Source organism: Siphateles boraxobius, unplaced genomic scaffold, assembly GCF_051911475.1.
Source record: "Siphateles boraxobius isolate OS27281-9 unplaced genomic scaffold, OSU_SipBor_1 48, whole genome shotgun sequence".
In the NCBI taxonomy this organism is placed as follows: Eukaryota; Metazoa; Chordata; class Actinopteri; order Cypriniformes; family Leuciscidae; genus Siphateles; species Siphateles boraxobius.
Window position 1 is genome coordinate 3,211,564 of NW_027509119.1, and position 12,022 is coordinate 3,223,585.

Genomic DNA, 12,022 nt, shown 5'->3' on the forward strand with positions numbered 1-12,022 from the left:
CTAATATTATGGGAGCCAAGGCTCATGGTTATGGTGCTTTGCCTCGTGTGGAAGAGACGCTTGCGAGCCATCTCTCCCCCGAAGCAGCATCATCTTTTAAGGCACCGGCATTACCCACCAAGCCTTTGAGAAACACTTCGGCTTTGGTGGGTAAAGCATATTCGGCAGCAGGTCAGGCTGCGTCATGTCTGCATACTATGTCAATCTTGCAGGCATACCAGGCTGATCTGCTAAGGGACATGAGTGAGAGTGAGGAGGTCAGTACTGACGTAGTTCGCGAACTGCGTCAGGCTGCTGATTTATCCCTGCGTGCCACCAGAGAATCGGCCAAATTAATGGGTCGTTCTATGGCAGCTCTGGTGGCCGCAGAAAGACATTTGTGGTTAAATCAGACTAATATTAAAGAGAGAGAAAAAGCTTTTCTTTTAGATGCTCCTCTTTCTCCCATGGGGTTGTTTGGTGATGCTGTGAATTCAGTTATCGATAAATTCCAAGAAGAAAAGAAACAAACTGCAGCTTTTAAAAAGTTTCTTCCCCTTAAAGTTCATGTCCCTGGGGCTGCTGGGCGGGAGCAGCCCCGGCCGTCTTCGAGCTCATCACATAGAGCGCAGCAGAGGCAGAGTGTCGCGTCTCGTGCTCCCCCTGCTGGACAGTGGGCTCAGCCGCGACACTCTCAGCCGAAGCCTTCTCCCAGTAGAACTGATCTGAGGACAGTTATATTGGCTAAGAAGGCTTCGGCTAAGAAGAAGTCCTGACGCCAAGCCGTTCAGGATGCTGAGGGTGGTCCCCACCGAGGCGGAAAGGTGTTCACCTCTTTTTACGGTGCCCATTCCTCCTCGGTGCCCTCAGGGGCTCGTTCTGCCAACCCCGCCTTTATGCCGGGGCACAGACGATCCCAGCGAGCGCTTTCCCGAGGGACGCTCGCTCCCTCTGAGGAGGGTCTCAGAGCGGTCAGACCAGTTGTTCCCTGCCGGTGCGCCGTTACAGGGCGCTGCGTCTGCTGCTCAAGTTACACCAGAGGCCAGTCTCGAGAGGCTGGTACCCTTAGTAGAATTTCTGGCAGAGTGGAAAAGCCTTCCAAAAATATCTCATTGGGTCCTGCAGACAGTAGAAAAGGGTTATGCTATCCAGTTCAGGTGTCGTCCACCAAAATTCAGAGGGGTTCTGCACACAGTGGTGGGCCCCGAGCAGGCTCTGGTATTGGAACAAGAGGTGAAAACGCTCCTTCAAAAAGAGGCTATAGAACGGGTTCCTCCTCCCAGTTTGGAGTCAGGTTATTACAGCCGATATTTCATCGTTCCAAAGAAGGATGGGGGGCCGGTCCAATTTTAGACCTGCGCATATTGAATCGCTCGGTAGGGAAGCTAAAATTCAAGATGCTCACTATCAAGCAGATCGTGTCTCAAATCAGGTCCGAGGACTGGTTTGTCACGATAGATCTGAAGGACGCATACTTCCATGTGTCCATCCTTCCACAACACAGGAAGTTCCTGAGGTTCGCCTTCGGGGGCGAGGCGTACCAGTACAGGGTTCTTCCGTTTGGCCTAGCTTTATCTCCCCGCACTTTCACGAAATGCATGGATGCAGCACTAGTGCCTCTGAGGCTTCAGGGCATTCGTATTCTCAATTACATCGACGATTGGTTGATTTTAGCTCAGACCAAGCAGATGGCGGTTCGGCATCGAGATGTCGTCCTCGCTCATATCAGAAAGTTGGGGTTGAGGCTGAACGCAAAGAAAAGTGTATTATCTCCTTCCCAGAAGACCACTTTTCTGGGTGTCGTTTGGGATTCGGTATCGATGCGGGCGCGACTCTCTCCGACCCGCATCGCTTCGATTCTCTCAGCTGTGAAACAAGTGAAGCTAGGCCAGCTACTCACTGTCAAGCAGTTTCAGAGACTGTTGGGTCTGATGGCAGCAGCGTCCAACGTTATACCTTGCGGCCTGTTGTACATGAGACCGCTACAGTGGTGGCTCAGGACCAAGGGATTCTCCCCGAGGGGAAATCCGCTCCGCACGTTCAAAGTCACGCGGCGCTGCCTTCGTGCTCTGGTCATGTGGAGAGAAACTTGGTTCCTATCCAAAGGTCCTGTGCTGGGGGCTCTTTGTCGTCGCATAACGCTAACGACGGATGCTTCCCTCACAGGGTGGGGGGCGGTCATGAGTGGTCGCCCAGCCCAAGGTCTGTGGCAGGATCATCATCTTTCGTGGCACATAAATTGTCTAGAGATGTTGGCTGTGTTTCAGGCTCTGAAACACTTCCTAACAGACCTGAGAGGCCATCATGTGTTAGTTCAATCAGACAACACGTCGGTGGTCTCTTATATAAATCATCAGGGGGGCCTGCGGTCTCGCCGGCTTTACAAGTTGGCCCGTCAGATCCTCCTGTGGTCCCAAGGGAAGCTACTATCTCTGAGAGCAATGTATCTCCCTGGGTATTTGAATGTGGTAGCAGACTCCCTGTCGAGGCAGGGGCCGAGGCCACGGGAATGGAGACTCCACCCCGAGGTGGTGGAGCTCCTTTGGTTGAGTTTCGGTCGCGCCGAGGTGGACCTATTCGCTTCCAAGGAGACCACTCATTGTCATCGGTGGTTCTCCATCACTCTTCCAGCCCCCCTGGGGTTGGATGCTATGGTGCAGCCGTGGCCGAGGTCACGTCTGTACGCCTTTCCCCCGATTGCTCTGTTACCAGGAGTTCTGGAGAGGGTCCGCCGGGACGGGGTCAGTCTACTACTAGTAGCCCCGTTCTGGCCGGCCCGAGTATGGTTTGCGGACCTGATTTCTCTCCTGGACGGTTCTCCTTTGGAGCTCCCGGTCAGGAGGGATCTACTCTCCCAGGCGGGGGGCACGATACTTCACCCCCGCCCAGAATTGTGGAAACTGTGGGCTTGGCCTCTGAGGGGGCCCAGCTCATAGACTCCGGTCTCTCAACCGAGGTTGTTGAGACCATTCTTAACTCCAGAGCTCCATCCACGAGGAAGCTTTATGCCTTGAAGTGGAAACTTTTCACTTCTTGGTGTGGAGAACACCTGCAGGACCCAGTTAACTGCCCAGTGGGTGCAGTGCTGGAATTCCTGCAGGAGCGCTTCTCCACAGGGTTATCCCCCTCCACACTAAAGGTGTATGTGGCGGCACTAGCTGCTTACCACGTCCCTTTCAGTGGAGTTTCTCTTGGGAGACACCCGCTTATAACTCGTTTCCTCCGTGGCACTTTGAGGCTGAGGCCAGCAGTTCGTACGAGGGTGCCGACTTGGGATCTGGCCATTGTATTAGAAGGTCTTTCCCTAGCTCCTTTTGAACCTATCGAAGAAGTTCCCGAGAAGTTTCTCACTTTTAAGACTATCTTTTTGCTTGCTATCTCTTCACTAAAAAGAATCGGAGATTTGCAGGCTCTGTCGGTTTCACCCTCGTGCCTGGAATTTGCACCTGGCATGGTTAAAGCTTTTCTGCATCCTAGACCAGGTTACGTTCCTAAGGTTCCTACTAATATTGTTAGACCTACGGTTCTGCAGGCTTTCTGTCCTCCTCCATTTATGTCATCGGACCAGGAGAAACTTAATTCACTCTGCCCTGTTAGGGCATTAGACGCTTATGTCCACAGAGCTGCCCTGTGGAGGAAATCAGAACAACTTTTTGTATGTTTTGGGCCACCCAGGAAAGGGTGTCCGGCGTCTAAACAGAGAATGAGCAAGTGGGTGGTTGAGGCTATCTCACTTGCTTATGAGTCGGCTGGCCAGCCTTCACCTTTGGTTGTCCGAGCTCACTCTACCAGGAGTATGGCTGCTTCTAAAGCTCTTTTGTCGGGGGTTTCCCTGAGTGATGTTTGTGATGCGGCTGGATGGTCTTCACCGCATCCTTTTATTAAGTTCTATGACCTAGACTTAAGCTCTACCCCTGGGGCACAGGTGCTCTCGTCCTCTGTGCGCTAGTCTCACATGACGGTCATTTGGTCCTATGGCGACGTGGGTATTCGCGTTCCCGCAGCGTTTGACGCAGCTCGAAGTTCCCTTGAAAGGGAACGTCTCGGTTACGTATGTAACCCTAGTTCCCTGATAGGGAACGAGACGCTGCGTCGCTCCGCCATACTCCCGGCACTCCCGTTAGCGCTTCCTTCAAGCCTATCAGAAGCTAATGCGCTTGTGTTTTTGGGGTGCTTTATAGTTTCCTGGTCGATGACGTCACCCGCCTATGACGTTTCATCTCTCCATTGGGCTGATTCCATACGTGCTTCATGACACACAACGCAGGGGCGTTCCCGCAGCGTTTGACGCAGCGTCTCGTTCCCTATCAGGGAACTAGGGTTACATACGTAACCGAGACGTTTCACCATCAGTGTGCAATGCGCGTGACGTCTACGTTCGTCAATAAATAAACTGCACGTGTCTTGCGGAAGAACATTGTAGACGGAACTTCTCTCCGTTAATGTCTATGGCGAGTCACGCAGGCACTGGGCTACTCCGCAGCCGAGACGACCCCGGGATAAAATAGTCCGAATATAAACACTTATTATAGGCGTACCGTAGTGATTCAGAATAAGTTAAAAACACGGTTTGGAAAATGGATTCATGATGTAGCCTACTCGTTCATTTTGAACATAAGTTACGGACTGCAGCAGCTGATACAACGGCGTTCTGTTGCTCAAGCGTCCACTCGCACAAATGCGACCACATAACATTTTAACTCGCACATTCTCAAAAAATGGTCGCATATGCGACCAATTTGGTCGCAGTCTGGAACCCTGAGTCACATTCAAATCCAGACTCAAAACACATCTGTTTAGCTATGCATTTACTGAATGAGCACTGTGCCACTGTTCGTCCGACTGTTTTAACTGTACTTTATTTTATTTTTTATTCTAAACTGTTTTAATTATTCTTATTTGTTTTGATTATTTTAATTTCTTTATTCTAACCTGTTTTAATTATTGTTATTTCTTTTGATTTTTTTTAAAATTTCTTCTATGTAAAGCACTTTGAATTACCATTGTGTATGAAATGTGCTATATAAATAAACTTGCCTTGCCTTGCCTAGTTGTTAGTCTTAATGAATAGTAAATTCAACGAAACAATCTGATCAGCCAAAACACTGACGCTTTTTTTCATGGCAACGGTGTGTTCTACTTAGCAGCATCTGTTATCAAGAAATAACAGACCATATTCTACATTGGAATTCTACCAAGCCATGTAATAAAATTATTAAGTGGCCTGTTGGTCTGTTATTTCTTGATAACAGACGCTGCTAAGTAGAACCATAGACTGTAAAAAATATGGACAAAGCGTCTGTGACGTCACTCATAGACTTTCTGAAGAACAGTTTTGAGGCGTTTATGGGGTGTATAGGCGGCGCCATCTTGGAAAATCTTTTCAGAAAGGATACAGAGGTGGTATGATGTGTTGGGTCAGATCATGGCCGAGACGTCAAATTTCAAGAATTCCACTCGGTGCAGCCCCTTATCAGCTGTCAATCAAAGTTAACCACGCCCTTATTTGTCATACATTTTATATCTAAATACGATCTAAACTAACGAGTTAGAAAAAAATTCACCCCCCTCACAGTTGTTAGGCACTCGGAGCCTATCAAAAAATACAATAAAAGTCCATGGGACCAACCTGTAAAAACATGAATTTATGCTGTGAAAACTGACATTTTAACATGGACATTTGCTCCCTTTTTGGGACCTGCCCCTAGCGGATTTTAGATGTATTGCAGTTTTTCCACACTTCCAGGTAGGCTTCATTTATCAGATTAGAATGTTGCCGCTTGAGTAGAACACACCGTTGCCATGAAAAACAGCGTTGGGATGGAGTCTAACCGTAGAGACGGAACGGACTAGTTTCTTTTGTTTTTAAATCAACTCCTTTTTATAATCAATATTTCGAATCAAATTATTGATTTATTTTGTAGGTAGCCATGTAATAAGCGGGGTAATGTATAGCGAGGCGGTTGTTATAGCGAATACCACCCCTTCAGGCTCCGCTAGCGTCGGGCTCCTAGTCAGCCTGTTGGGTTTGTATTCGCTATAACAACCGCCTCGCTCTACATTTTCCCTTACATTTATTTATATATATATATATATATATATATATATATATATATATATATATATATATATGTATATGTTAAATAAAATATATATATTGTTAAAGAAAATCCTAAATACCTGATGAGACGCATATTTCCATCCATGTGCCACAGACTGTTTGGATATGGCACATAATATGTTCTTCTGGCCACGGCAGTACTCCATCTACGTGCAGCTGCTGCTGGGTCAATGTTCGTCAACATTACTCTCACTCTCTGTCGTGACACCAGCAATCCCTCTGCTCGCAGCAATGCTCTCATCATCTGTGATGTTTTGGTATGCAAATAATTACACAGAGTTTGATTTACCCCCAGTTTCACAGACAATGCTTGAAGGGATAGTTCAGCCAAAAATGGCTGACTCACCCTCAAGCCATCCTAGGTGTAAATGACATTCTTCTTTCAGACGAATACAATCAGAGTTATATTAAAAAAATATCCTGGCTCTTCCCAGCTTTATAATGGCAGTGAATGGCCGTTTCTGTTTTGAAGTCCATAAAAGTGCATCCATCCATGATAAAAGTGCATCTATCCATCATAAAAGTAAGAAAAATATCCATATTTAACACATTACAAAGTAAAATTCTAGCTTCCGGCCAAACGCACATACATAGTCTACTTACGCCTAAAGCGCAATTTAGTTTTAAATATGGATATTTTTCTTACACAAACGCATGGCTTCGCTTTAAAAAGGCCTTTATTAACCTCTGGAGCTGTGTGTAGCACTTTTATGATGGAGAGATGCACTTTTATGATGGATAGATGCACTTTTATGATGGATAGATGCACTTTTATGATGGATAGATGCACTTTTATGATGGATAGATGCACTTTTATGATTGATAGATGCACTTTTATAATGGATAGAAACAGCCATTCATTGCCATTATAATGCTTGGAAGAGCCAGGGCTTGTTTAATATAACTCCAAATTCGCCTGAAAGAAGAATGTCACATAAACCTAGAATGGCTTGAGGGTGAGTAAATCATGGTCTAATTTTCATTTTTGTGTGAACTACCTAGTCCCAAACTATAATGCATGTTTGAATTTTTCCTGAAAGCAACTTGCACTGTGTGCCATTGTTTTGTTTGGCACATTTATAAAAGCTACTTAATGTCCTAATTGAACTAAAACATAATCCTGGCTTTATCTAATCCCTGTGAAACCAGGTCTATACGTGTTATACTTGAAAATAAAGAGCATTAACTCACACATGTTGCATACCTGTATTACGCTCTCATATTTGTATATAGATGGTTATAGTTTGCAATGTACAGAGATTTACAAGTCACTTTTTTTTTTCAAATTATTGCAACACCTGCATTTGACTGGTGAGTGGATTCTGAAACTTAAACACCTCTGATCTGAACTGCATACTAGAATACTACTCTTACTCGGGATCAGCCTAAATTTTAAAAACGGTCTACAAAATTCACATTTAAAGTAACAAAATGTAAAATTACAATAATAAGGTACAACAATATAGAGATAAAAAAAAGTTTGGTACTACCTCATTGCCAGATCTGGGATATAACCCATGAAGTCGTCTAATGTGCTGTTCCAAATCCTCATCAGTCAACGATCTTGACATGGAATTCCTAGTTGGCAGCCCTAGAGCTTTTCTTCTCTTATATAAAAATGATGCCGAACATCCCAAAAGTTGGGCCATGCGCTTGGTGGTGTAGCCCTGGGTCACCAAGAATTCCAGCTGTTGTCTCGTAACTGTGATCTTAGGTCTCCCTCGCTGACCTGTGGATATACACACACTGTTAAACAACATTGACTAACAACAATAAATGATTTATTGTGTAAAATAAATATTTCAACAAAATTTTACTTGAGAATATGCTAATCATGTTTTAACAGAAACTAATAGTATAATAGAATAACTAATAGAATAATAGTAATGCATTTTGTATAGTGGCAATGATAGGATTTAGTTTATTTTGTTTTTTATGAAGCATAAACATGTAAGAACAGAATGTTTGGCAGCAGGGGTTTTTCTAGACTTTTATCAGTATTGGGGCAAAAAGTAGCATTGGGCTCCCCTAATATTTTCCAATTTCTTGAATAATAAATACTGTGCATCAATAATGTACTGTATGAATTCTCTAGCTCAAATTATCTGTATAATTAATTATAACTAAACATGCATTTTATTTAAAACGAAACAATGACGTCAAGACAACTTTATATGCATTTTTGAACCGCATATAGAATCTCAAGACTCTGCCTATTTGATTTCTTTATCGTTGGGAATTCCATTATTTAAAAAACAATTGAAAACTCATTGATAACAATAAGAACAAGTTTCTTAAGAATAATGATTGTATTTGCCTGTATTTTTTTCCTTTTCCTTTTTATATCAATGTATTCAATGCAGTGCTGTTTTTTTCTTGCAATACAAAATAAATGCATGTGTTCACATTAAACAAGCTTTTTTGTTTGTTTGTTTTTTACCTATTTACATAAAATAATATTAAAGGTAGCCTATACTGTAGACTATACAGTGGATATTAAATTATTCCTTCATGTAGGCTACTGTAACAATGTATTTGCAACCGAAAGCCAAAGTCAGTAGTTCAATTCGTTCGAGTGCTGTAGCGTTTTGATAACCTTTTTTATTATTATTATTGCCAGTCATCTAAGCTCGGTAAACACTACAGGTGCATGATGGTCAGACACTGAGAAGTTTAGGACTTACTTTTTAATTAGTCTTCTCATTAACACCATATTTATTCATTCGGAAAGATTTGGGGATGCGGAACAGACATGAAAACGAGAGGCGAGATTAATAAATACCGTAACGCCTCTTTTAAACGGGACCAGAGTAAAAGTGTGTTTCCGAGCAGCATCTGTGAAAACTCAAGTAAAATATGCTACAGACCTCACCTGAACGAATTCTAGGAACTGTGAAGGCGTCTGCCCTGCGCTCCTCGAGTGACACGGACTGTCTGACGAAAGCTCTGAGATCCGATAGACTACTAATAAGTTCTTCCATTGTTTCAGGAGACAGCGAGCCTTCAATTCTTCTTAAATTCAATAAAGTCGAATCAATGGCATTCAGATGTGCGCTTCCTAAGACTCTATGTCCATGTACTCTTTCTACCTAATTCTTTCTCCTCTTCTCCTTCCGTTTCCTGTCATCTCCCCTTAATATGTTGTTGGTTCATTAATATTCAACATATCATTTGCATACTGATTATTTAAATAGTACTAGTATCTATTACGTTAAGGATATCTTTGATCTAAAATGTTACTAGTAACTAAAAAATAAGCACTAGTTCTATTTTTTCTTTACAAGTTGGGTATAATTAAATACTAGACACTATTGGAATAAGTACTAGTATCTAATAAATAAGGACTAGTATCTAATGAATAAGTACTAGTATCTTTAAAAAGGTACTAGTACCTTAAGAATAAGCACTAGTATCTAAAGAAAAGGCACTAGTAGCTAAATAATAAGCACTAGTAGCTAATGAATAAGTACTAGTACTTAATGGAATAGATACTAGTATCTAAAAAATAAGTACTAGTAGCATGAAAATAGAGACTAGTTGGTTAAAATGATTAAATGTTAAAACGGCTTGCCTTACCAGTACTAAAGAATAAGCACTAGTCGCTAATGAATAAGTACTAGTACTTAATGGAATAGATACTAGTATCTAAAAAATAAGTACTAGAAGCATGAAAATAGGGACTAGTAGGTTAAAATGATTAAATGTTAAAACGGCTTGCCATATTGGCTCAGAGAGAGAGAGAGAGAGAAAATGACCATATTCAAACCAAAATATCTGACTTCCTCTTGGTCTGAGCTAATGACAGTTAATTAGAAAGTTGTCCGGCTTGATCTGAACAATATGCGTACCGAGTTTTATGATTGTAGATAAAACTATAAAACTAACCCCCCCACTTTTGTCAAAAGGTGGCGCTACTGAGTCCCTGCACCACGCCCGTTTCTGAAACTTTGCACTTGTCTACAGGCTAATAAATGTGATCTGTCTGTCGAGTTTCATGCAATTTTAAGCAATTTCAGGCATGCTAAGAGTCTCAAAAGCATCCAAAAAGAATATTAAAGTTTGATGCGTTGCCATGGCACCAGTATCTAAGATATCAATAATCCTTTCACAGGTCTACATCTGCCGTGTATTTACATTATACAGATGAAGTTTGAAGCAAATCGGGTTAAAATAAGAGGGTGATTTCAAAGCATTTTGAAAGTGACACACTTCCTGCTGCCAGTTGGTGGCGCTATAACTTTGACTCACAATAGTCACATCCATGTGATCGGCCTCTTACAACGAACACACTGCTGAAGTTTCATTAAGATCAGCTAATGTATGCTGAAGTTATAACACACTTCCTGTTTCACGTTTCTCGCCATAAATTCGTTTCCTCGCCACGGCCAAACCGTTCGAGATATCAAAAATCCCCTGGCAATTTTTCATCCTCAATGTCTTGACTTCATGCTGACCGAGTTTCGGTCAGCATGAATACAAATATTTTCTAAAGTATTTGTTCGAAATAAGTATTCGTAAAAAACACGTTATTTGTGCCTTTCCGAATACCGTATTCGGGTTCGGCTCCACCCCTAATATATATATATAAATACAGCTGCGAGCAGCGATTACGGGCCCAAGCCGATGGCACCGCAACCCCGGTGCCTTTAGTTACCTAAAGGCACCGGGGTGGCGGTACCGCCGGCTTTGGCCCTTCATCGCTGCTCGCATCTATATTTATATATATATATTAGGGGTGGAGCCGAACCCAAATACGGTATTCGGAAAGGCACAAATAACGTGTTTTTTACGAATACTTATTTCGAACAAATACTTTAGAAAATATTTGTATTCGGGAACAAGAAAAACTTTATATCAAAAAGCTGCGTTTCCTCACGAGACCGCAGTGCGCGAGTGAGTGAGTGACGTTCAGGAAGAGGTGACTGACACAGGCTGCTCCACACACAGCAATAGAGAGGGCTCGGCTGAGCGAAAAAACACTTAACTGCATTACTATTTTTGTTGAATAGATTTTTGTACCTTAACTGGGTTCCGGAGGCAGTTTTTAACTTTCGGGAAGTGGAGTTTGATCGGGAGATTATTTCATTACGCTGCATTATTGACGTCTGCAGCCGGGTGCTCTCATGTTCGCTCTGTTTACGTAGCTCTGTTAGCTCCGTAATTATTTGTTTTTATTACATGGCTTGGTTGAATTCTAATGTAGAATGCGGTCTGTTATTTCCATGGTTATTTCTTAATAACAGACCGCTGCTAAGTATAACACACCGTTGCCACGAAAAACAGAGCGTTGCCATGGATTCTAAACGTAGAGACGGAACGGACTATTTTTTTTAGCGGAAGCAATACAATAGGTTTTAAATCAATAAACTCCTTTTTAAATCAATATTTTGAGTCAAATTATTGATTTATTTGGTAGGTAGCCATGTAGTAAAAGGGATAATGTATAGCGAGGTGGTTGTTATAGCGATTACAAACCCTTCAGGCTGATTCAAGACCCCTCCGCTTCGCGTCAGGCTCATAATCAACCGCCTCGCTATACATTATCCCTTACTTATTCTGTCTGTTCAGCGTCCTCCAACAAGGACGGGTGGTGGTGGGATTCATAATGTTCACAATGGTATTTTATTAGTTGTTGGTTTAACCATGGATGAGGTAATGGCTGTTATGTTATTTTCTTTTCAATGACGTTCCTTGATAGGCTACATGTTCATTGCTGGATTTATATAATTAAAGAATACTTACACTATAACGTAAATTAGAAGTGTAACGCAAAAAAACTAGATTTTTACGCCTATTTTGGATTTTACTCGAATACAAATACAAATACTTTTTCCCCCTCAACAAATACAGATACAAATACTGGCTGCTTTGCACACCCCTAATATATATATATATAAAAAGCCGGTGGCACCGCCACCCTGG

At 42.6% G+C, this 12,022-nt stretch overlaps 1 protein-coding gene across 1 annotated transcript in view; it reads right to left on the reverse strand.

Moving 5' to 3' along the window:
* LOC143710629 (uncharacterized) overlaps positions 1-9,282 on the reverse strand; it is a 32,040-nt gene extending 22,758 nt beyond the window's left edge. The window contains exons 1-3 of the mRNA XM_077201608.1: positions 8,973-9,282; positions 7,591-7,829; positions 6,160-6,344 (exon numbers count right to left, since the gene is read on the reverse strand). Coding sequence (XP_077057723.1) covers positions 6,160-6,344; positions 7,591-7,829; positions 8,973-9,081 — 533 coding nt within the window. The 5' untranslated portion in view covers positions 9,082-9,282. The remainder of the gene's footprint in view (positions 1-6,159; positions 6,345-7,590; positions 7,830-8,972) is intronic.
* Between the last annotated feature and the right edge of the window lie 2,740 nt (positions 9,283-12,022).